Source organism: Ipomoea nil, unplaced genomic scaffold, assembly GCF_001879475.1.
Source record: "Ipomoea nil cultivar Tokyo-kokei standard unplaced genomic scaffold, Asagao_1.1 scaffold0482, whole genome shotgun sequence".
Classification (NCBI taxonomy): domain Eukaryota; kingdom Viridiplantae; phylum Streptophyta; class Magnoliopsida; order Solanales; family Convolvulaceae; genus Ipomoea; species Ipomoea nil.
This window is the reverse complement of record NW_017616910.1, coordinates 897501-920416: the sequence shown is the minus strand read 5'-3', so window position 1 is coordinate 920416 and position 22916 is coordinate 897501. Positions and strand designations below refer to the sequence as shown.

Genomic DNA, 22916 nt, shown 5'->3' with positions numbered 1-22916 from the left:
CTTGTTCTAGAGACTTGGTGGAGGAGGTAAATTGTAGAACGATTTAAATCCGTCCGTGAGTGTTAGCAAAACAAAGGTTATGAAACTATTTTGGATTGGTTGATCAGTAGAGTTGTGCTCTAGAGGTGTCAAGCAAATTATTGTGTGGACCATGATCCACACAATGCCAATCGTTATGCCATGGAACGTTGTTCACCATCCATGGTGAACACGGTCCCAACGGCGTTAGTGCACCGTTATCTTTTTTTTTTTCCTTAATTAATCGCGAGACTTTTCTTCTTCATTTTCACATTTCGCGGTTTCACTTTAATTTGAGGTGAGCAATGATTTCGGACATTCATAAATTATGAATTCATGCCTGCACATTCACTTTAGACCCCACCATGACTGCTGCCTGCATATTCACTTTGGACCCTTGCCTACACATTCCTGTCCGAAAACATGACTGCTCCTCTGTAACGCAAGCTTCTTCAACATTCATAAATTATGAATTTTCTGTTATGAGATTATGAATTTTCTGTTATGAGATTATGAATTTACAGTAAATTCATAATCTCATAACAGAAAATTCATAATTTAATAAATGTTTTTCTTTTATGCGATTATGAATTTTCTGTTATGAGATTATGAATTTACAGTACATTCATAATCTCATAACAGAAAATTCATAATCTGACCAAACGCGCGTCGTTAACACCAAATCTGTGATTTTTTTTTTTTTTACGTAAAAACGGTGCCGTTTGGACCCGTGTTCACCATGAGACGTTTCCAGGGCATAATTTACGACACAATGCTGTGTGGATCATAATAAAAAGTACATTTTTAATATATTAAAAGTACATTATCCGTGTACTGAATATACATTATACAAAATGATGTATTTTCAGTACTCAAATAATGTATTTTTCTTGAATATAATGTACATTTTTAATATATTAAAAATATATTATTTGTGTATTTTTTTTGAATATAATGTATATTTTTAATATATTAAAAATATATTATTTGTGTATTAAATGTTCATTATTTGATAGTATGGACACAACTGTGTGGATCATGATGTATACAGTAATAATTGGAGTGTCAATGTATAATTAATAATGAGGTTGAAAATTTTGATTTACAAGAAAGTCTACTGAGTATTTTAAAATATATTTTGTGTGAACTTTGTTTTATCACTCTAACCAGCAAAAGCTCCTAAGGTTGGAAGCTGATCATATCATTAGCATTCTACTTAATTGATTGGTAAATAATTCCTCACCATTTCTGTACAAATTATATAGCTGTTAGATTTATTTATCAGGTCAACTCTTTCAATTGCAGGATTGCATCTGCGAGAATCACTCTAAAAAAAACCTTTAATAAATATGTATTAGTATGACACATGTCTATCAAAGTTAATCATCTAACATTGTAAATTTTGTATTAATAGTTTGTTTACAAATTGTCCTAAATTGTTGAATCATTTTTTGTTACCTTAAACAAAATGTGATTCGTTATATATAATTTAAATAAAAAATCACTTTAAAAAAACAAGCATAATATGGTCTCATGGTGTAAATTTCTTAAGAAGATATATCAACCTTTTTGACAATATTTCAGTGATGATACAAAAACGAGAGGGGAGAAAGTTCGCAGTTATTCGAATGTGTGCTTAAGATGAAACTCATATTGTAATTTTATCTGATAAATGACTAAAAAGAGTACCAACTTAAAATACTTTATTTGCATGGACAATTCATTTGGCTTCTGGGTGGGAGATTGTTGGCAATAACATAGAATTGGACCCTGATAATCACACTGTGAGAGTTATACTCAATATGGTAGACTCCTTGTTTTTTTTTATGGTAGACTCCTTGTTAGTACCAACCATTGATCCTCTCACTTAATATACTACTGAGTTATTGCTGAGGGTGTGTTTGGTTGTCAGATTTAGCACTCAGGTATGAGTATGAAAGTGATTGTTATTGTTCGGTTGACTGGTTTTCAAAACACTACTATGGGTTTGGAATACCCTATTAATGAAAAAATTCATTCCCTTATTTTATAAGGATTTCATTCGATTATTCATCCTAGTATAATCATTCCCATTCTATCATACTACCAAACATGCAAAATACTTTCACCAAAATCTATTACCATTACTAAATATTTAATACACATTCTGATTCTGATTCTCATGTGCAAACCAAACGCATTCTGAGTTTTAAAAATTTTATTCATCGAGACACAACATTAAATAAATTGATGTAAATTTAATGGTGGAGGGGCAAGGGGAGGCAAAAAGCACGTGGAAACTACACAAAATTCCGTGAAACAAGAACACCTCCCCATTTAATGCTTCTCACCTTCTCAAATCTCAACACTATCTCTCTGCTACTGCCTCCTCCACGTGTCCTTTTATTGCATTCATTTCCCACCCATTAATTACTACAACAATATTGTTATTCCTAAATGTTGAATCCCCAATCTTAAACACATTTCACGTGTTGATCTGATTGAGTATCTAAGAGAATATAAATCACGGTAACTTAACTGAATACATAGATTAGACTTTTGCTTATTGTACACAATAAATTTTTGTTTACTGCACACAAGAAACTCTTTTCACTTTGAAAAGTTGTTCCCGCACTACTGTTAGTGAGACTCAATACTAAATCATTATTCCCAAATTTCATTCTGTGACCAACTAAATTATCCATGCGGACAACAACAATATTGTTTGAGTTAATACCCAAAATCGTCATCGACTATAGTGGGTTTTCTCAATTTCGTCCTAAACGACTTTAGTGACCTAATATCGTCCCAGACTTTTGTGTTTCGCTCAATTTAGTCCTCAATTTGTTATTCCGTCAAATTGGTGTTAAATAAAGGGACAATTCAGTAATGTCAATATTGATCTCTCTTTACTTTCAACTTGTAAAGTGCGAAATTCCTCTTTCTTGTACGAATTACACCCAGAATTACTCCCGGACCTGCAAATCAAATTTTATATTCGCAGTTTTAGGAGTAATTCGTAAAAAAAAAAAAAAAAATTCGCAGTTCACATGTCTATGAGTAAAGAGATGCCAATATTAAAATTACTGAATTGTCTATTTATTTAACACCAAATAGACAGAATAACAAATGAGGGACTAAATTGAGCAAAAACACAAAAGTCTGAGACTAAATTGAGCGAAACACAAAAGTCTGGGACGATATTAGGTCACCAAAATCGTTTAAGATGAAATTGAGAAAAACCACTATCGTCAAGGACGATTTTGGATATTAATTCAATATTGTTTATATTTAATGTTGAGCAAAATTTATATCAGTAAAATTTATTTGGTACATATTTTCAAATAGTGATTATAATTTTTCTTCATTATTTAATAAAAAAATATCACTTATATTCTCGAAGATCGAAGATGTATACTATTATCATACAATTAAATTGAACCAACATTATAGTTCATTAAACTAAAAACATATTACATTATATGGAATGCACAATACATTATATGTGATCAAAGTATTACACGTTTCACATAATTATATAACCAAATATTATGAGTGTACTAAGAAGAAACTGTGATTAAATAAACAAACATTATAAGTTGTACCATTTATTTTTGATTATATTATGAATTCCATTGAACTTCTCAGTTCTCACAATTGAATCAGAATATTAAATGACATGGGGATTAATCCCACTATGCAAAAATAGGCAAAGGACTCTGATTTTCCATTCTTGATTTGGACGTGTCTCCTCGGACATGTATTGATGTGTTTTCGGGTTAAACCATAACAGAAAACATTTTCCGTTTTGCATGTCCCTCCCTGTCTGCCATTCTCGGAAGATTGTCTACGCCGCAGCCGGCATCCCCATCCAAGACAGACGCCGTACAAATCACCATCAAACCCATACCATAAACCATCAAAAAATCAAACTTTTTGTAAGTGGGTATAACGATCACATACTCTTTTTCCAACAATTTCACCTGGTATTGCTGTGGGCATATGTGGATTCTATATGGGTTATTGTATGTATATGTAGAGATGTAAGGGATGTTCTTAATCGATGGTAATTTGTGGGTAGTTAACTCGGGTTGGTTATTCATTACCCATTGTACGTGCATTAATCTGGTGGGTGTTTTAGATTTCAGAGGAAACTGGAATGGTTGGTTGAATGCATGCTCATATTTTTCAAATTTTGGGCAAAGGGGTGGTGTATCTGTTCTGAAAATGTTGTATTTGAGGCTCAAGATAGCATTTTTATATGACTTTTTGTTTTTCTTTTCCATCTTTTCTTCAACAGTGTTTACAGGGTGTTTAATAGGTGTGGATTCTACAAGCAGAGAACAATCATGCTCATTGAAACCCAGATTCTTGAAGTTGTCAATTTGAGGTTAGAGTAGCACTCTTTTTACTTTTTACTTAACTCCTGGATTGGGTTATGATTTTGCTAGATTTGATGTGTGTTTAGGGCCATAGATTGAAGTTTATGATGTTAGTTAGTGATGGTAGTTATCATGGTTTTGGCAAAAGGAAAGATTTTAGTTAATGTGTGAGCATATTCTTAGGGTGTTATAATGATAGCAAAAGAAAGTGAGTTGCTAGAGGGCTGGCAACTACCGCCTCGTCAGGTGTCACAGCGAACCTCTGAGGCGCTACAGAATGTCTCGGGTAGTTTCGGTCTTCCACCAGCACGGGCAGCGCATAGAAGAAGCCAGAGTGAAGTAGTGCCATCTTCAATTGATAGGAGTGGCAATAATAATGTTCCGAAATGGAAGACACATATGCAAAGAGCTTTGCGTTGGGGGAATAATTTTCAGGGAGAAGGCCCGTTTTCTTCTTTCAATCCTGAGGTTCTGGCCAATCAAAAGCGGCAATGGTATCAGCTTCATTCAAAAACGGTGGTATGCTACTATCCTGATGTCAAGCTCTTGATTTTTGCTTAATACATCGCTTCAATTCTCTAGTGCTTTCTTACAGATACATATCTAGACCACCTGATTATAGTTCTTCCCATGCCAAACATGAATAGCTTTCATGATGCCATGTTACAAAAGTAAAGAGAGGATTTCTGAATGTGCTGTCGTATATTATCTCAAACTGTCATATAGAAAAGAGAATACAGAGCCCTATAAATAAGTGCTAGAAGACTACAAATAGGAAACAAGTTTCCATATGTCTACCTACCTAAATCTCTAAGACTGTCTAATCTATAGAGATTCCATATATCAAATATATATTCCATAACAATAACCATCCTCACCATGCACACTTTTGGACCTTTCATTTTCTAGCTCTTGTTATTTGGTTTGACTGTCTGGGCTCATAGTGAGATCTATGTATGATCTCATTTGATTATATTAATTTGACGGGGAATGCTGTGCAGGACGGTAAGAAATACAAGGAGCCCACCTCACTTTTTGAACACTTCATTATAGTGGGTCTTCATCCAGAGGCTAATCTTAAGGCTGCTGAGGATGCATTTGCTAGGAAGAAGAAATGGGAGCAAGAGTTGGAAAGGTCTGATATAGTAGATATCAGAATGCTACCACACCGGGGCCCTCCACTTCCATCTCTAGAACCTCAGGTTTAGTCGCTTCGTTTGAGTTTTAAACTTGCTTTTAGATCTTCCAGACTTTGCTTCTTTTTTGAATGCAAAACATAGTTTCTCTGTGGCTAGTTTATTCTGACATTTTCAGTAGAAATTCTGGAATAATGCTGCTTTCATTCATTGGTTAACTGCACAACCATGTTGTCTTCTGTATAACATCATCGTTTCACATATATCATTGGGAAATTTCTCTATAGAAATTGGAACTTATATGAAGCTGGAAATATCATTTAATTCCTTTAGTTTCTATGCCTATGCTAGATTGCTAGAATTCATTTTTAAAACAAAATTATCTTCGTTGTCAAGACTAAACCTGTGGCGTCACCATATTAACAGACATGCTTAATGCTTCTATTTCTTCCTCATTGCTGAAATAATTTCATTTTCAGTAATATGGTGCTTAAGTGTTTTTTTTTTTTTTTGGTTATGATACTGTTCCTCTTTGCAGATACTTTTTAAATATCCTCCTGGAAAGAAACTGACTATGCATTCAAACGATTTGGCTGCTTTCTGCTTTCCTGGAGGTGTTAAGGTGTATTTTCTGCTGCTCCAAGATGTTACTACTTACTATTGTTTTGATGAATTTTAGCTGGATTTCTTGATGCTTCTTTCATACCACCCAACTTGAATACCTTAAAGGTCATTAGGGAGACTCCCAGAGGGAGCGGCCTATTGGCCTTCTTGGTTTGAGCCGCTATGGGCAACCTAGGTTGGTTTATCTCCTTGTGGTCCTTTGCCGGCTGGGGTCACAAGGCGGGGTTTATCCAGTGCACACCCTCAGGTAGTGGCTACGGGTTTCCCTCGTCATAAAAAAAAAAAATTAGGGAGAATTTATGACAGTATTGGTATTATTCCACAGTGCTATAATGATAACTAGATTGCAACTAAAGTAATCGTTTGGCTGCCTGAAGTAGCAGGGGAATCTCTTCACTGGTGGGCAGATTTCCAGATCTTCAGATATAATTATGAATTATGAGTAATTTAAGATGTTTTATGCAGCATCTACAAATGGTTTTGCCCAAGAAAATTGATAGTTTTTGTGCATCGCTTGAGTTGCTAACTTCTTTCGTATGTTCCATTTTTCTAGTTGAAAATTTAGTGGTTTAATTTGTTCGAAAGATCTATATCTCCTAACTAATCAATCTCAGGAAAAGGATACGGCATTCATACTTATATATCTCTTCTTTAATTAAGGCACATGTATTAGAGAAGACTCCGTCATTGAGTGAATTGAATCAACTGATCTATGGGCAGGTACGTGTGGTTTGAACCGTTTGAAAGGATAACACTTTCTAAAGTACTCCATAATTATACAGTCAATGTTACTTGGACCGTCATATGGTTCTAGGAAAGTGAAGATAAAAGTAAGTGTATCTTTGATGAACTTACACTTTTGTTTTCTTTCTTATTACGTCTTCAGGAGCATTTAAGCAGAGATGACTTTTCCTTTTTATTTTCTTTCAAGGTAAGTTAAAATAATCCTTTTATTATCATCATTGGTATCTGATCTTTCTGATTTTCAATGGACCAACATACTCGTTCTTTACGTAATACTGTACTATTTTCTATCATCTCTTATAGTGTTTCTTGGTAATATATCCTTTATTTAATTGACTTCGATAAGGTACTTTTCATATAGTGTTTCTTGTGTTCTATTCTACCTTTCGTTTCCCCGCAATATTATACTGTATGGTTTATGTATGTGCTGACAAATACTGTATCGGCCTTTGATCAGGTGGGGGACAGTGCTACCCTTTATGGTGTTTGTTTACAAGTACGAGAAATTGTTCAAAAACCGCCTGCTATCTATGTAAACTCGTCGGCTCCTTGCCAGTCACCTTTAGGTAGCAGTCGGTTTTTGGTTTCTGCACCTCGCTGTTACTGTGTTTTAACGAGAGTTCCTTTCTTTGAATTACATTACGAGATGTTGAACAGGTCAGCATTTAGTGGATACGGATTATTTTATCTTCGATTAGTCATTTATACCGATTAACATGAGAGCACTCAGTATATTTATTTACTTGGATGCAGTCTCATTGCACAGGACCGTCTAGATAGGATAACCAATTTGATCTCCGAAATTAGTCTTTCTGACTATGTCCCTTCCCCACCTCCAGCCAAACTGAATCATCAATCAAATGGAAATCATTCTTCGACCTATAGGGATCGTGATACAGATTGGATGGAATCCGCCATCCCCGTTGACAGTGCAATTGCTCTAACTGCGGCCGCTGCTGGGATAATATGTGATGACGAGGTGACATTATCTTCTTCGAGGTGGGAAGTTTTGTCTCCTGCAAGCATGAGTGCTAGTGAGGCATCGGATCATTGTTCACTGAAAGAATTGGGCAAGAATGGTGAAATGAAGTTTGGCTCCTTTGATGATTGTGCATCTGAGGGCTCAGAAAGCCGCCCCGATTTTGCTGAAAGGAACAATGATGGTGGCCAAACCTCAGAAGTTGGATCATCAAATTTTGGCTCTAGACACCGTAAATTTAGCAGTTCTGATTCCGTATTCAGGTAGTAGATCTCTTTTGATATATATTTTTTTCCTGTTTATTTATCATTTTCTTATGCATTTGATAACAAGAATAACATAATGGATAATTTCTGTTTTCTATTCACACACTTTAGAATATACGTGGGTCGTATCATATAGGAGATTTACATACCATAAAACTCTACTAAACTGTATGGTTAAAATATGAGTTAATACCCAATTTAGTCCTCGACTATAGTGGTTTTTCTCGATTTAGTCCTAAACATCTTTTTGTGCTTAATTAGGTCTTGGACTTCAATGGTTTTACCGTATTGAGTCCTCGGCTGTTAGAATCAAAGACTAAAGGGTGTTTGGTAAATAGCTGTTAGCTTATTGGGTTAGTGGGTTTTACTAGTTGATAGCATTAGTTGATTGTAGAAAGATGTTTGGTAAATTAGCTGATAGCTGATTACATGCAAAATGACTTTCTCAAAAAGCTGCTTTGAGTAGCTTTTTGAATTTTAGCATTTTGGAGTAATAAGCTATTACATAAAGCTAATTAATCAAACACTTATATTGGTTGTTTAACCAAGTCAAACAGTTAATAGTGGTCAAATAAACCAAAATTGGCTGATAAGCTAACCATGTTACCAAACAGGGCAAATTGAGAGAAACTACTATAGTTGAGGACTAAATCGAGAAAAACCATTATAGTCTCCAAGTTTTTGTGTCCAAATTTCAGTGAGGTGGTCAGTAGCTTTTTCATGCTACCTCTGACTGTTAGTTCCTTGTATCATAGTCTGTTTTTAATTTTCAGTACATCGAGGACTCTGTTATCAGAGGATGAAGATGAAATCTGCGAGAGCAATGAGAGAGATGCTGCAGATGCAATAATGGAATGGGCTCGGGTGAGGAGACCTTTCATGCTTAAATAAAAATTTGTAGTTTCGTGTTTCACCTACCGATGAACTCCTCTATCCTGACTTCCCTTGCTTGTTTCCTTTGGCAGGAGAATAAGAACGAGTTGCTGCAGATACTTTGCAGTTATAATTCCTTGTCTCTTCCATCACGGGGAAGTAAGATTGTTTTTCATCCACTCGAGCATCTACCGGCAATCGAGTATAAGAGATGTTCAGTTTCTGAACTTGGATTTAGCTATAAACATTTAGCTGTTGAATTGCAGGATTTAGAAGTAATTGCTAAGGTGGGACCTTTTCTCTTTAACTGTCTATCTTTGAAGGTTTACATGCAAATTTAGAAATGAATACTAATATTATAATATTATATCAAGGCCAATTTCGATTTATCTGCTGCTGAGGAAGCCGTTGCACTATCAGTATGGACAACTGCTACAATTTGTCGAGCTCTTTCCCTTGAAACTGTAATTTTTTTATTTTTTTTAATTGTTACTATAACTAGTTTAGTTTCTAGCTATCACTTAGCCAATATTTTCCTTCTTGATCATGGAAGTTCATCATTGGAGTGTAAATATACTTGCGGGGAAAATTAACCGGTGGTCTCGAATTTTAGAAAATGTCCTTTAAACTAGAACTTGAGTTTGATGCAGTGTTATAAAAATCGGTCTAGGCACGACTAGGCGCCCCTAGGCCAAGATGATTTCAGCCCTAGGCGGCTTTTAGTCGGTTGACTGACTAACTAGCCGTTGACTCGGCCGAGTTGAGCGCCTAACTCGACCGAGTTTGCGCTTAACTCGGTCGAGTGGTTTTTTTCCCAACTTGGCTACTCATTTCTCCAGTCATGTACTCAACTAACCATCTGACATATGCAGTTGACTAGTTTGAGGGATTATTACAGTCTAACAACTCCTAACCCTAAGTGGGAAAAGTGGAGACGATATACTCGGATTACTAGGCCGCCTAGGCGCTAGGCGCCCTCCGGACACCCAAATAGCGCCTTCTGCAACATAGGTTTGATGTATGCTCCATCTTTTTTTTTTTTTCAGATTTTGGCCTTGGTTACGGGTGTGCTACTGGAAAAACAAGTGGTTGTCATATGCCCAAATTTGGTAAGCTATGATGTTTCCGAGTTTAAATTTTTGTTGCATTTGATTAACAGTTAGTGGGTCTCCATTGCTTCTTACCTTTTTGTATCACTTTCCAACAAATACAGGGAATTCTTTCGGCTCTTGTGTTATCTTTAATTCCAATTATTCGTCCCTTTCAGTGGCAGAGTTTATTTCTTCCCGTAAGTTCTCCAACACCGAATATTTTTTTATACGAATGAATGAATGCTGTAGGTATTTAATGTTTGAATGAGTGAACTGTAGCATGTGCGTCTTTTTCCCTTTCTCCCCTCGTTCTTCTCTCTTTTCTGTATGCATCTTTCCCGTTTCTTCTCTTTAATGTTTGAATGACTGAGTGTAGCATGTATGTGCTTTATCAAATTCCAACAGATTTTGCCACGGAAGATGCTTGATTTGCTTGATGCCCCTGTTCCTTTCATTGTAAGTTCCTTTTTTTTTTTTTTTTTTTTTTTCATATATTAATATTAATGAAGTCGATAAGTTGCTTCATCTGCCCTTTGCTTTTCATTATTCTCCATTTTAACTTCCCAATCTAGTATATGTTCCATGTATAGTCGGGGCTCTTGATAGGTAGTAATTCAATTAGAAGTTTCTTGTCGGTTGGTGATTTTTCAGGTTGGGTTGCAACAGAAACCAGCTGACTTGAAGACAAAAATCTCGAACCTTATTTATGTCAATGTCGCAAAAGACCAGGTTAGTTTAGCTTTCGGGATCACATTCAGCCTCTTCACTTCCCCCGTTTCAGCTTTTAAGGAACATTTGATAGGACAGCAGAAGAAGCAAATCCAATAATTGTCTTTTATCTTTGATTAAACATCTGTCTGTCCCATTTGCAAATTGCTTTGAAGCCTCATTAAATGTTTGTTTTATTCTTGGAGAATTTAAATTTCAAGAATCTGTTCTAGGTTGGTTCTTTAATCTTGTTCTCTCTCTTCCAAAAAGGGCAGGTGCTTTATAGTTTATCGGTGGAGATTTGTTCCAAATTTGGGGAATTTTTGTCCCGCTGATATACATATACTCTCGTCTACCTATGAGTGTGTTGTGTTGTACTCTTCATGTTTTTTCTGATTTTGTGAGTCCGATGTGGGGTGCAGGCAAAACCGTGTCACTTGCCATTACTTCCTCGGTTTAAGGAGCTCGTATCGGAACTGCATCCAATCCACGTTAGATTGGCACGTGAGGATCTCATTGCTCAAAGGCATCCAGTATATAGATGCAACGAAGTACAGGTTGCCAACATTCATTCTCGGTTTAATGTTACCCATTATATTAGGCAATAACATAAATTTTTTTATGCAGTCTATACATTACTATATATATTGTTGACATCTTGACATCTGTATGTATCTGATCTGCATTTTACGTGTTTTGTTTGAGTATGCAGACCGAGGCTGCTGCTCAATTCTTGAACATTATGGGGCATTACTTGGAATCCCTGTGTTCTGATTTGAGGTCTCACGCCATCACTAGCGTGCAATCAAACAACGACAGGGTTTGTTTAATTTGTTTGATGAACCAACTTTCGATCGATTCAAAATTCCTTTTTACGTATGAAACTAATTATATTTTTCGCCTTTTGGTGTGTCAGGTTTCTATATTGATGAAGGATAGCTTTATTTCTTCTTTTCCTACTCGTGATCGAACATTTGTTAAGGTAAAACATATACATATATATATGTTTTTATTCAACCTTCAGTCTAATAACTATTCATTTTCCTGCAATTTTGATCATCTTTCACTTCGCCTCGATTTGCAGTCATTCATCGATACACAACTGTTCAGCGTGTTGTCAGATGCGCGCCTCTCGAGCTATGAGGATTGAATAGATCTAAGCTAAACGCGAGGGATCGGCTTCTTATGCAGCCCCGAGTTTCTCCCTGTTATAGATGAGCATTTCCCAGATCACACATTTCTTACTGTCCGGTCACCATTCCCACTTTTTTTTTTTTTTGTAGGATTGATGAATTGTATGTATAGGTTTAGGATTTCAAATATACTCTCTATTTACTAAAAAAAAAAAACAGTGCCATGATGCTTAAACTACAGCACTTTCTGTGACAAATGTTGTATCAGTTTTTTCATACAGGAACAGTTATATATACACATTGTCAAATGTTGTGTAACTCAAGTGGGCTTTATTGTAAATACTACAGGTAGACAAACGGGTTAGGTTAAGGTCACTCAACCGGGTTATAATGCACATGGATCAAACCATATTAAAAGACTAAATTCAATCAATTAGCAAGTCTATTTGTTATTATTTATCTATTTCTCATTTTAATTGATTTACAAATTAAGATCCGAGATGTAGCTTTATAGTAAATCATAGTAATTATTATATATTTAAGTAATAAACTTGAATTTGAACCCCGTGATCTCTGTCGCATTCAAATGTTAAAAGAAAAAAAAAATCACAAGACATGAATTTGTAATGATAAAAGAAAAATAAAATCACAAGACATGAATTTGTAACTTTAATTGACGTATGTGCTCCATTTTAATTAAAAGTTTAAGTTATAATTGAACAATATATTTATGTCTATCTACTATATGCTCAACAAGACATCTCCTCAGGTGTGTTGTTCATTCTCAAAAGTATTTCCCTTTCGGCCTTCTTTAGCGCCCTTCCAACAAACATCTTTTTTGATCCTGGAATTGATGACAAAGAAATTAATTACATTAGCATACAATTAAATTCGAGAGATAAGAAATACTACATAATAATAAGCATCAAATCTGACAAACCCATGCATGCATGTACGTAAGTACCTATTAGTTGACCATTAAGAGCGTCAACCGCCTTCCTAGCATCTTCATCCGAATCAAATCTCACAAACCCAAATCCTCTTGAATTCCCTTCTTCATCCCTCATAATCACAGCATTATTAACCTTCCCATATTTGGAGAATTTCTCTCTTAGGAGATTCTCAGTCATATTGCAACCGAAATTTTTCACATACAAATTAGTGAATTTTTGCTCTTTAAATGCATCCATCGCCCTCTCTTCTTTCTTCTTAAATATGGACACATATCTGAAAAATTTGATGCGAATATAATAAAACATTAAGAAAATTAAAGAAACACAAAAACATAAGAAATAACGAACTTACTACATGGCAGGTAGTAAAAAGGGAGTATGCAACTTACAACTTCTTCCCTTGAAACACTGCTCCATGGAGGGAAGTGATAGCAGAAATGGCAGAATTGTGTGTTTCAAACTGAACAAATCCAAAACATTTGCTCTTTCCGTTTTCCTCCTCGGCAACTTTGCAAGACACTATTTTGCCATATTTGTTAAACATGCTCTCTAATTGAGCACTGTCGATGGAAGGAGCAAGGTTCTTCACAAAAACATTTCCAATCCCAGATTTTCTTAGTTTTGATTCCTTATGCCACCACATAATCCTCATCGCCTTTCCTTTCAGGGTTTTATGATTTAGGCATGCCAGAGCCTTCATAGCTGATCACAAAAAAAATTATATAAATAAATAATTATTTGCGAATTATAATCATTCAACCAAGTTATGAAAATATATATTAATTTCATATAGGGCCTTTTCTTTACATGGCCGGACCTATAAAATTATAAGACTAGACCTAAGATTAAACGCAAATATATAAATATATAAATATATATATATATATATATATATATATATATATATATATATATATATATATATATATATATATATGAAAAATTGTATGGTTTGTTACCATGGGAGATATAGAAGAAGTTGACGAAAGCATAGCAAAGAGATTTCCCAGCAGCATCTCTGCGAATCCCCAAGGAATCCAACCGGCCAATAACGGAAAATGCGGCCTCAAGATCCGCTACCGTGGTTTCCGGGTGGAGATCACCAACGTAGAGAGTATGTCCCAAAAGAGTTTCTGGCAACGTCTCTGATAGGCAAAGTGGTGGCACCTCCGCCATATGTGTTTCTTCGGCAATGTATTGGTTAGGAAACTAACAAAAGAGTTTTTAAGAGAGTGAAGCGAGAGAGAGAGCTTTTGTGTTCTTAGAGATAGAGAGCTAAGTGATTAATTCCAAAAGTTTGAAAGAGATTATTTATTAAGATTTGTAGAGGTATTCTTGATGAATTAAGAATATCTAATACCAATGGACTTGGGAATAACTATTCCCATGACAAAAAGGAATAACACATTTCGTATCTTCTTTTCCCCTCTTGTTTTTTCCCTCGTCTTTCCCCGCAATATTAAACTGTACGCCTTATGTATAGTATGATCAGGTTGGGGACAAGTGGAGAACGCCACCCTTTTATTGTATTTGAGTCGTTACTTTCATATATATATATATATATATATATATATATATATATATATATATATATATATATATATATATATATCTCATAAATTTCCATATAAGAGATGTCACTACATGCCATCTGAGCATAATATGTTCGGCTTTTAAATTAACATTATTATTCTTTATATTGCAAATTTTCATTTTCGATTTCAAAATATTACTTTAATTAGAATATACATTTTATTACAAATTTATCTGCTATGTCTTCAACAAAATTTCTCTCCATTTTGAGATTTTAGATTGCAAATTTAGTATTCTAAAATATCAATAAAAATTTGCAAGAGAAAGAGTCACATATAACATATAACTAAAATTGAGGCTTCAATTATGCTATTAGTTTCGTTGTATATTTTCTTTTAATTATTTTTCGTCGTTATTAGTAATTTCATTATAAACATATTACTTCTAAGAAAAAAAAAAAAAAAAAAAAACTTCTACTGATTCATAAATTGTCAACAAAATCACATTAAGAATACAATTTATTTTAATATGAAATGTTACTACATGATATTTTTTTCAATCCTACCTATCCGTACCACTATTTTATCAAAAATTTAAAATATTCATTCAATCATACTAAAAATAATTAATTCAATTTTATATTAATAATTAGCATTCACATTTTAAAAAAGGAAAAATTGCATCTTTCGTTCTTAAGTTATAAGATAATTGTAGAATTCATCCCTAAGTGTTGATCATACTCCCTAAGTTATCATTTACGTTGCACTTTTCGTCCTTTTACTAATAAAACATTAGGGATGAAATTTACAATTTTAGTATAACTCAAGAACAAAAAATGAGCATGAAAAAGTGTAAAGTGAACATGACCAAGGGACGAATTCTACAATTACCTTTTCCTTTTAAAAAACTATATTAATTATCTACTTATTTTAATTTTCACACTGGATATTAGTTGCATAGTAACACAGATAAAAGTCAGACAACCAGAGACTAAACAAAAAAGTATTGTTTATTTAATGAACCAAAATCATAAAAATCTTGGGAATTCAAGGAATACAGTGTTTGGGAATTTGAAGAAACATGATTTTCATCCTGATCTGATTTACATAAACTAGAACAAGATTACATCAAGAGCATCAAGTTCCCAAACAGTACTTTGTATTGTATGGTCACTAAACGCGTAGGATCGGCTTCTGATGCAGCCCCGAGTTTCTCACTGTTATAGACGAGCATTTCCCAGATCACACATTCATACTGTCCTGTCACCATTCCCACTTTTTTTTTTTTTTTTGGTAGGATTGATATATTGTATGTATAGGTTTAGGATTTCAAATATACTCTCCATTTACAAAAAAAAAACAGTGCCATGATGCTTAAACTACAGCACTTTCTGTGACAAATGTTGTATCAGTTTTTTCATACCGGAACAGTTATATATACACATTCTCAAATGTAGTGTAACTCAACTGGGCTTTATTGTAAATACTACAGGTAGACAAACGGGTTAGGTTAAGGTCACTCAACAGGTTTATAATGATGCACATGGACCAAACCATATTAAAAGACTAAATTTAATCAATTAACAAATCTATTTGTTATTATTTATCTATTTCTCATTTTAATTGATTTACAAATTAAAATCTGAGATGTAACTTTATAGTAAACCACAGTAATTATTATATATATATATAAGTAATACACTTGAATTCGAACCCCGTGATCTCTGTCCCATTCAAATGTTAAAAGAAAAAAAAAAATCACAAGACATGAATTTGTAATGTTGAAAGAAAAAAAAAATCACAAGACATGAATTTGTAACTTTAATTTAAGTATGTGTTACATCTCAATTAAAAGTTTAAGTTATAATTGAACGATATATTTATGTTTATCTACTATACACTCAACAAGACATCTCCTCAGGTGTGTTCTCCATTCTCAAAAGTATTTCCCTTTCGGCCTTCTTTAAAGCCCTTCCAACAAACATCTTCTTTGATCCTGGAATTGATGACAAAGAAATTAATTACATTAGCATACAATCAAATTTTAGACATAAGAAATACTACATAATAATAAGCATCAAAGCATGCATTCATGCATGCATGTTCGTAAGTACCTATTAGTTGACCATTAAGAGCTTCAACCGCCTTCCTAGCATCTTCATCCGAATCAAATCTGACAAACCCAAATCCTCTTGAATTCCCTTCTTCATCCCTCATAATCACAGCATTATTAACCTTCCCATATTTGGAGAATTTCTCTCTTAGGAGATTCTCAGTCATATTGCAACCGAAATTTTTCACATACAAATTAGTGAATTTTTGCTCTTTAAATGCATCCATCACCCTCTCTTCTTTCTTCTTAAATATGGACACATATCTGAAAAATTTGATGAGAATGTAATAAAACATTAAGAAAATTAAAGAAACACAAAAACATATATAAGAAATAACGAACTTACTACATGTCAGGGAGTATGCAACTTACAACTTCTTCCCTTGAAACACTGCTCCATGGAGGGAAGTGATAGCAGAAATGGCAGAATTGTGTGTTTCAAACTGAACAAATCCAAAACATTTGCTCTTTCCATTTTCCTCCTCGACAACTTTGCAAGACACTATTTTGCCATATTTGTTAAACATGCTCTCTAATTGAGCACTGTCGATGGAAGCAGGAAGGTTCTTCACAAAAACATTCCCAATCCCAGATTTTCTTAGTTTTGATTCCTTATGCCACCACATAATCCTCATCGCCTTTCCTCTCAGGGTTTTATGATTTAGGCATGCCAGAGCCTTCATAGCTGATCACAAAAAAAATATATAAATAAATAATTATTTGCGAATTATAATCATTCAACCAAGTTATGAAAATATATATTAATTTCATATAGGGCCTTTTCTTTACATGGCCGGACCTATAAAATTATAAGACTAGACCTAAGATTAAACGCAAATATATATATATATATATATATATATATATATATATATATATATATATATATATATATATATATATGAAAAATTGTATGGTTTGTTACCATGGGAGATATAGAAGAAGTTGACGAAAGCATAGCAAAGAGATTTCCCAGCAGCATCTCTGCGAATCCCCAAGGAATCCAACCGGCCAATAACAGAAAATGCGGCCTCAAGATCCGCTACCGTGGTTTCCGGGTGGAGATCACCGACGTAGAGAGTATGTCCCAAAAGAGTTTCTGGCAACGTCTCTGATAGGCAAAGTGGTGGTACCTCCGCCATCTGTGTTTCTTCGGCAATGTATTGGTTAGGAAACTAACAAAAGAGTTTTTAAGAGAGTGAAGTGAGAGAGAGAGCTTTTATGTTCTTAGAGATAGAGAGCTAAGTGATTAATTCTAAAAGTTTGATAGAGATTATTTATTAAGATTTGTAGAGGTATTCTTGATGAATTAGGAATATCTAATACTAATGGACTTGGGAATAACTATTCCCATGACAAAAAGGAATAACACATTTCATATCTTCTTTTCCCCTCTTGTTTTTTCCCTCGTCTTTCCCCGCAATATTAAACTGTACGCCTTATGTATAGTATGATCAGGTTGGGGACAAGTGGACAACGCCACCCTTTTATTGTATTTGAGTCGTTACTTTCATATATATATATATATATATATATATATATATATATATATATATATATATATCATAAATTTTCATATAAGAGATGTCACTACATGCCATCTGAGCATAATGTGTTCGGCGTTTAAATTAACATTATTATTCTTTATATTGCAAATTTTCATTTTCGATTTCAAAATATTACTTTAATTATATATATATATATATATATATATCATAAATTTTCATATAAGAGATGTCACTACATGCCATCTGAGCATAATGTGTTCGGCGTTTAAATTAACATTATTATTCTTTATATTGCAAATTTTCATTTTCGATTTCAAAATATTACTTTAATTAGAATATACATTTTATTACAAATTTATCTGCTATCTCTTCAACAAAATTTCTCTCCATTTTGAGATTTTAGATTGCAAATTTAGTATTCTAAAATATCAATGAAAATTTGCAAGAGAAAGAGTCACATATAACATATAACTAAAATTGAGGCTTCAATTATGCTATTAGTTTCGTTGTATAATTTTTTTTTTTTAATTATTTTTCGTCGTTATTAGTAATTTCATTATAAACATATTACTTCTCAGAAAGAAAAAAATTAACTTTTACTGATTCATAAATTGTCAACAAAATCACATTAAGAATACTTAATTTATTTTAATATGAAATGTTAGTAGATGATTTTTTTTTTTTTCAATCCTACCTATCTGTACCGCTATTTTATCAAAAATTCAAAATATTCACTCAATCATACTAAAAATAATTAATTCAATTTTATATGGGGAATCGCACTTTTGGTCCTTCAATTAGTGCCTAATCTGCAATGTTATCCTTAGTTCCCAATTTGAACACATTTGGTCCCTCAATTAATCAACCATTAAGCATATTTGATCCTTCTGTCGGATACTCTGTTTAACACCGTTTAAAGCATGGGTAAAAGTGGAATTTCACCGTTTAGGACGCGAATCGAGAACCCAGCTCTACCTCAAAGCCGCCGAGTTCTTCCTCCAAGCCAAGAACATCGAGGACTGCCGGAAAAATGCTTGTCGGGCACAAGCATTGGACCCAATCCACCCCGGTCCGACCCAACTGCTCGCTATAGCAGCCGTCATCTCTGCGACGGAAGACGGCGCTTCAGGTCAGCGGCCCGACTATTATTCAATACTCGGCGTCCTTCGCTTCACCGGAGATTTTGACCTCATTAAAACCCGCGTCGAAAAACTCTATGACATTTTAAGCCCAAGAGAAAACCACTTTGCTTTAGCGGAAGAGGCGTATCGACTCGTCGTTGATGCCGAGTTAGTGCTTTTTGTGCCGGCAAAGAGAGCTCTGTTCGACGAGGAGCTGAAAATAAATCTGAAATTTAAAAGCGAGTCGGAACACAACTTCTGGACTATGTGTCCCTACTGCTACTATGTGTATGAGTATCCTATGGTTTTCATAGATTGGTGAATGAGGTGTCACAATGAGAAATGCAGAAGGGCTTTTCACGCGGTGGCGATTCCGCCGCCGCCGCCGCCATATATGGCGGCAATGGGTAAGTTCTTATGCACAGAGTTTATGCCGATCTGTGGTGGAAATGGCATGGACTCTTGGACTCCATTTTCACCCATTGGTTTGGGTGCATTTGCTGAAACTAAGACAAGAAATGAGAATGAGCGTAAAGGGGATGATAAGAGATCACATAACGTTATTGTGTTTTGCAATTAGCATCAACACCAACTCCGCCACTCACTGTTTCCTGCAAATTTCCAGCGCCCCACCGTTGCCGACGATTCCCTCTCTGCCTCAACCAACCTTACCACAAATGCCATCCATTCCTAACATGCCAACCACCACACTTCCACCTTTGCCGGCGATGCCCGCCTTCAACTTGCCTAATATACATCTCCCAACCTTGCCGTCTTCCGCCCAAAGCTCACTCTTCCCCCCATGCCAGCTAACATCCCTATGCCAACCTCATTTACCAACGTTCCGGCGGCTATGCCCACTCTTTCTCCACCTCCATCAACAATGCTATGTGAAATTCCACTTTTACCCATGCTTTAAACGGTGTTAAACGAGTATTAGACAGAAGGACCAAATCTGCTTAATGATCGAATAATTGAGGGACTAAATGTGTTCAAATTGGGAACTAAGGATGATATTGCAGATTGGGCACTAATTGAGGGACCAAAAGTGTGATTTCCCCATTTTATATTAATAATTAACTTTCACATTTTTTTAAAAAAAAAAAAAAGAAAAATTACAATTTCGTCCTTAAGTTATAAGATAATTGTAAAATTCATTCTTAAGTGTTTGTCATACTCCTTAAGTTATCATTGATGTTGCACTTTTCGTCATTTTACTAATAAAACATTAGGGATTAAATTTACAATTTTAGTATAACTCATGGACAAAAAGTGAGCTTGAAAAGATGTAAAGTGAGCATGACCATTAACCAACACTCATGGATGAATTTACAATTACTTTATAACTTAGGGACTAAAATTGCAATCTTCCTTTTAAAAAACTATAGTTATTATCTACTTATTTTAATTTTCACACTGGATATTAGTTGCATAGTAACACAGATAAAGGACAGACAACCAGAGACTAAACAAAAAAGTATTGTTTATTTAATGAAGCAAAATCATAAAAATCTTGGGAATTCAAGGAATGCAGTGTTTGGGAATTTGAAGAAACAGGATTTTCATCCTGATCTGATTTACATAAACTAGAACAAGATTACATCAAGAGCATCAAGTTCCCAAAAAGTACTTTGTATTGTATGGTTACCAAATTCCAATTCAACTATCCTGATAAAGACTAGCATACAAATGCATTTTCCACTCTAATCCACATAGTTGAGCTGCAACAAATTCATCCAAGAAATTCACTCAATATGCAGAATGATCAGAAGCAATTAGCCAATTACGCTGCTCACGATAACAAATGGATCAGTAGCTCGGGAACAGGGAACAGTTCGAAATAATTTCTAATCACTTCTCTTCGTCTTCATCATCCGATGCTTGGAAGAGCGGTTGAGGCTGTGTTTGAGCGTATGCTGGAGCCACGTATTTTGGTTCATTTGCAGCTACATCAGCGTACTTTAGGATAGCTTCTCTAGGATCTTCGTCCATCCATGTCTCCTTGATCAACCCGCCTTGCTGCAATACAGAGCGTAATATCTTAGTTTTGGACCCTTCAATTGTAAGAGACAGCAAAAAATAACAAAAAGAAGAAGATAATGGGCAAAGTAAAGATTAACAAAAAAAAAAAGTTGATCTAAATGGAAGAGGATAAGATTTTTTGGACATCATGGGGGATATGAGGCATGGGAACAAAAAAAGATGTTACCTTGAGAAGGTATTGTGTTAACAAGCTTCCCTTGGTTGAACCGACCCTTCCACCGTGACCAGGCCCTGTTATAGGCAGTTCAGGCTTATGAGCCTTGAGGGGGTCTTTCAACATTTTCTCGCGCTGGCGTTTACGGCTAGGCTGGTCCCGGAATAAGGGTAGTGCATGTGGATTGTGAATCACAGGCTGTGCCTGGAAATCATCAACAGACTTTGTCCTCGGTGCACGTGCAACACAAACAAGAGCTCCTCTTTCACTGAGGGTTGGATCATATAGGATATGAGTTCCTCCCTCGCGCTTATCCCCACTCGTTGCAAACACCTAAAACAATGCTCGGGAAAATTAGCAAACTCTCAAGTTTCAGGAAGTTCTGATATATTTAACGGAAAAATTAGTCTCAGCTTGATATTCCTTTATTTTTCCCTTATTTGAAATGGCTATCGATAAACAATATAATATGGAGTACCTGATTTAGCCTTGGGTGCCAGGCACACTGCACAACACTGCAACTAGGGGAGATTCCAACTCTCGACACAAGTTCCAGCTTTGTCCGATCATAAAAGCATAGCAAGCCTCCAGTTGTGCTATCCCTTTCAACTGATGTCCCAGTCAAAAAGATTTGTTCATCGGGACTAAATGCAATGTTTGTTTGAGCGTAATGATTCGGAAGATCGTTAAATATCTGAAGGGGTTCTTTCATCTTACGCAAATCCCAAACCTATGAAGGACAGAAAATATAGAAATTGACTCATCTATAGTAGAATAATAAAGAACATAAATTCAGAATGGCCTTGATTGATACCTTTAATGAACCATCAAAGCTTCTTGACAATAGAATCCTTCCATCACTGGAAAACTTGAGTCCAGTAATATCATCTGAGTGTGCATTCGCTACATATAGGTCTGGTCTGCTTCCCCATCCAGGCTTAAGATTCCATATCTTTAAGAAATAAGAAAACATCATGATGAGAAAAGATAGTATGAAGGGGTAATTTTTCAAATTTCAATACAAGACAGATACCCGTATTCTATTTTTAATAAAATTAACCAAAGAAAGCTTTCAGAAGAAAATTACCTGTATAGAACCGTCTCCTATACCACCTACAATGCTTTTTCCTTCACGATCCCAACCACATGTGGTCACATGAACTCTCCCAGGCCTAGATTGTTTCGGTTTGATGACCTGCTTTTGACATTTAAAGTTATTCACATCCCATGTTCGCAGTGAACCATCTTCTGATGACGTTAAGATTGTCTCCTTTGCTTTTGGATGCCATTCCCCACATGTCAACCCAGATATGTGGCCTTTAGTGTTCTTGAGATCACGTATATACATATCTCCCCTTTCAGATTCAGCAAGGGTAAGTCCATCACGATCGTAGATCTGGAACACCAAAGAAACAAATCAGTAACCCCTAACATTTAATTGCCACTGAATGAGAAGGTGCAGGTACAATCAGTAAACTGGCAGACCTTAAGCTGAGCCGAGCCAGTGACGCATAAAAATCTATCTGAGGTGGGACTCCAACTCAAACTACGAACTTGGT

At 35.0% G+C, this 22916-nt stretch overlaps 5 protein-coding genes across 5 annotated transcripts in view; 2 read left to right on the top strand and 3 right to left on the bottom strand.

The window, feature by feature from the left end:
* The first annotated feature begins 3674 nt into the window (after positions 1-3674).
* On the top strand, positions 3675-12169 carry LOC109173826. Its single transcript, XM_019323140.1, has 20 exons — positions 3675-3935; positions 4298-4387; positions 4563-4898; positions 5381-5581; positions 6054-6137; positions 6800-6859; positions 7026-7070; positions 7341-7540; positions 7637-8125; positions 8902-8992; positions 9094-9288; positions 9376-9465; positions 10048-10110; positions 10215-10289; positions 10498-10548; positions 10744-10821; positions 11223-11357; positions 11513-11620; positions 11717-11782; positions 11885-12169. The coding sequence occupies exons 3-20, from the start codon at positions 4572-4574 to the stop codon at positions 11948-11950; spliced, it is 2424 nt and encodes an 807-aa protein (XP_019178685.1). The 5' UTR covers positions 3675-3935; positions 4298-4387; positions 4563-4571; the 3' UTR covers positions 11951-12169.
* A 1102-nt stretch (positions 12170-13271) lies between these two features.
* On the bottom strand, positions 13272-14062 carry LOC109173492 (polyadenylate-binding protein 6-like). Its single transcript, XM_019322730.1, has 2 exons — positions 13846-14062; positions 13272-13588 (listed from the first exon to the last, which is right to left on the bottom strand). The coding sequence occupies exons 1-2, from the start codon at positions 14060-14062 to the stop codon at positions 13272-13274; spliced, it is 534 nt and encodes a 177-aa protein (XP_019178275.1).
* A 2257-nt stretch (positions 14063-16319) lies between these two features.
* LOC109173490 (polyadenylate-binding protein 6-like) lies at positions 16320-17214 on the bottom strand. The gene is made up of 3 exons (XM_019322729.1): positions 16904-17214; positions 16533-16795; positions 16320-16414 (listed from the first exon to the last, which is right to left on the bottom strand). The coding sequence occupies exons 1-3, from the start codon at positions 17212-17214 to the stop codon at positions 16320-16322; spliced, it is 669 nt and encodes a 222-aa protein (XP_019178274.1).
* A 243-nt stretch (positions 17215-17457) lies between these two features.
* Positions 17458-19482, top strand: LOC109173489. Its single transcript, XM_019322728.1, has 2 exons — positions 17458-17611; positions 18989-19482. The coding sequence occupies exons 1-2, from the start codon at positions 17458-17460 to the stop codon at positions 19480-19482; spliced, it is 648 nt and encodes a 215-aa protein (XP_019178273.1).
* A 1144-nt stretch (positions 19483-20626) lies between these two features.
* Positions 20627-22916, bottom strand: part of LOC109173827 (WD repeat-containing protein 70) — a 3678-nt gene continuing 1388 nt past the window's right edge. Inside the window, exons 2-7 of the mRNA XM_019323141.1 lie at positions 22843-22916; positions 22445-22753; positions 22172-22309; positions 21836-22087; positions 21370-21690; positions 20627-21179 (exon numbers count right to left, since the gene is read on the bottom strand). The exon at positions 22843-22916 is cut by the window's right edge and continues 139 nt beyond it. Coding sequence (XP_019178686.1) covers positions 21012-21179; positions 21370-21690; positions 21836-22087; positions 22172-22309; positions 22445-22753; positions 22843-22916 — 1262 coding nt within the window. The 3' untranslated portion in view covers positions 20627-21011. The remainder of the gene's footprint in view (positions 21180-21369; positions 21691-21835; positions 22088-22171; positions 22310-22444; positions 22754-22842) is intronic.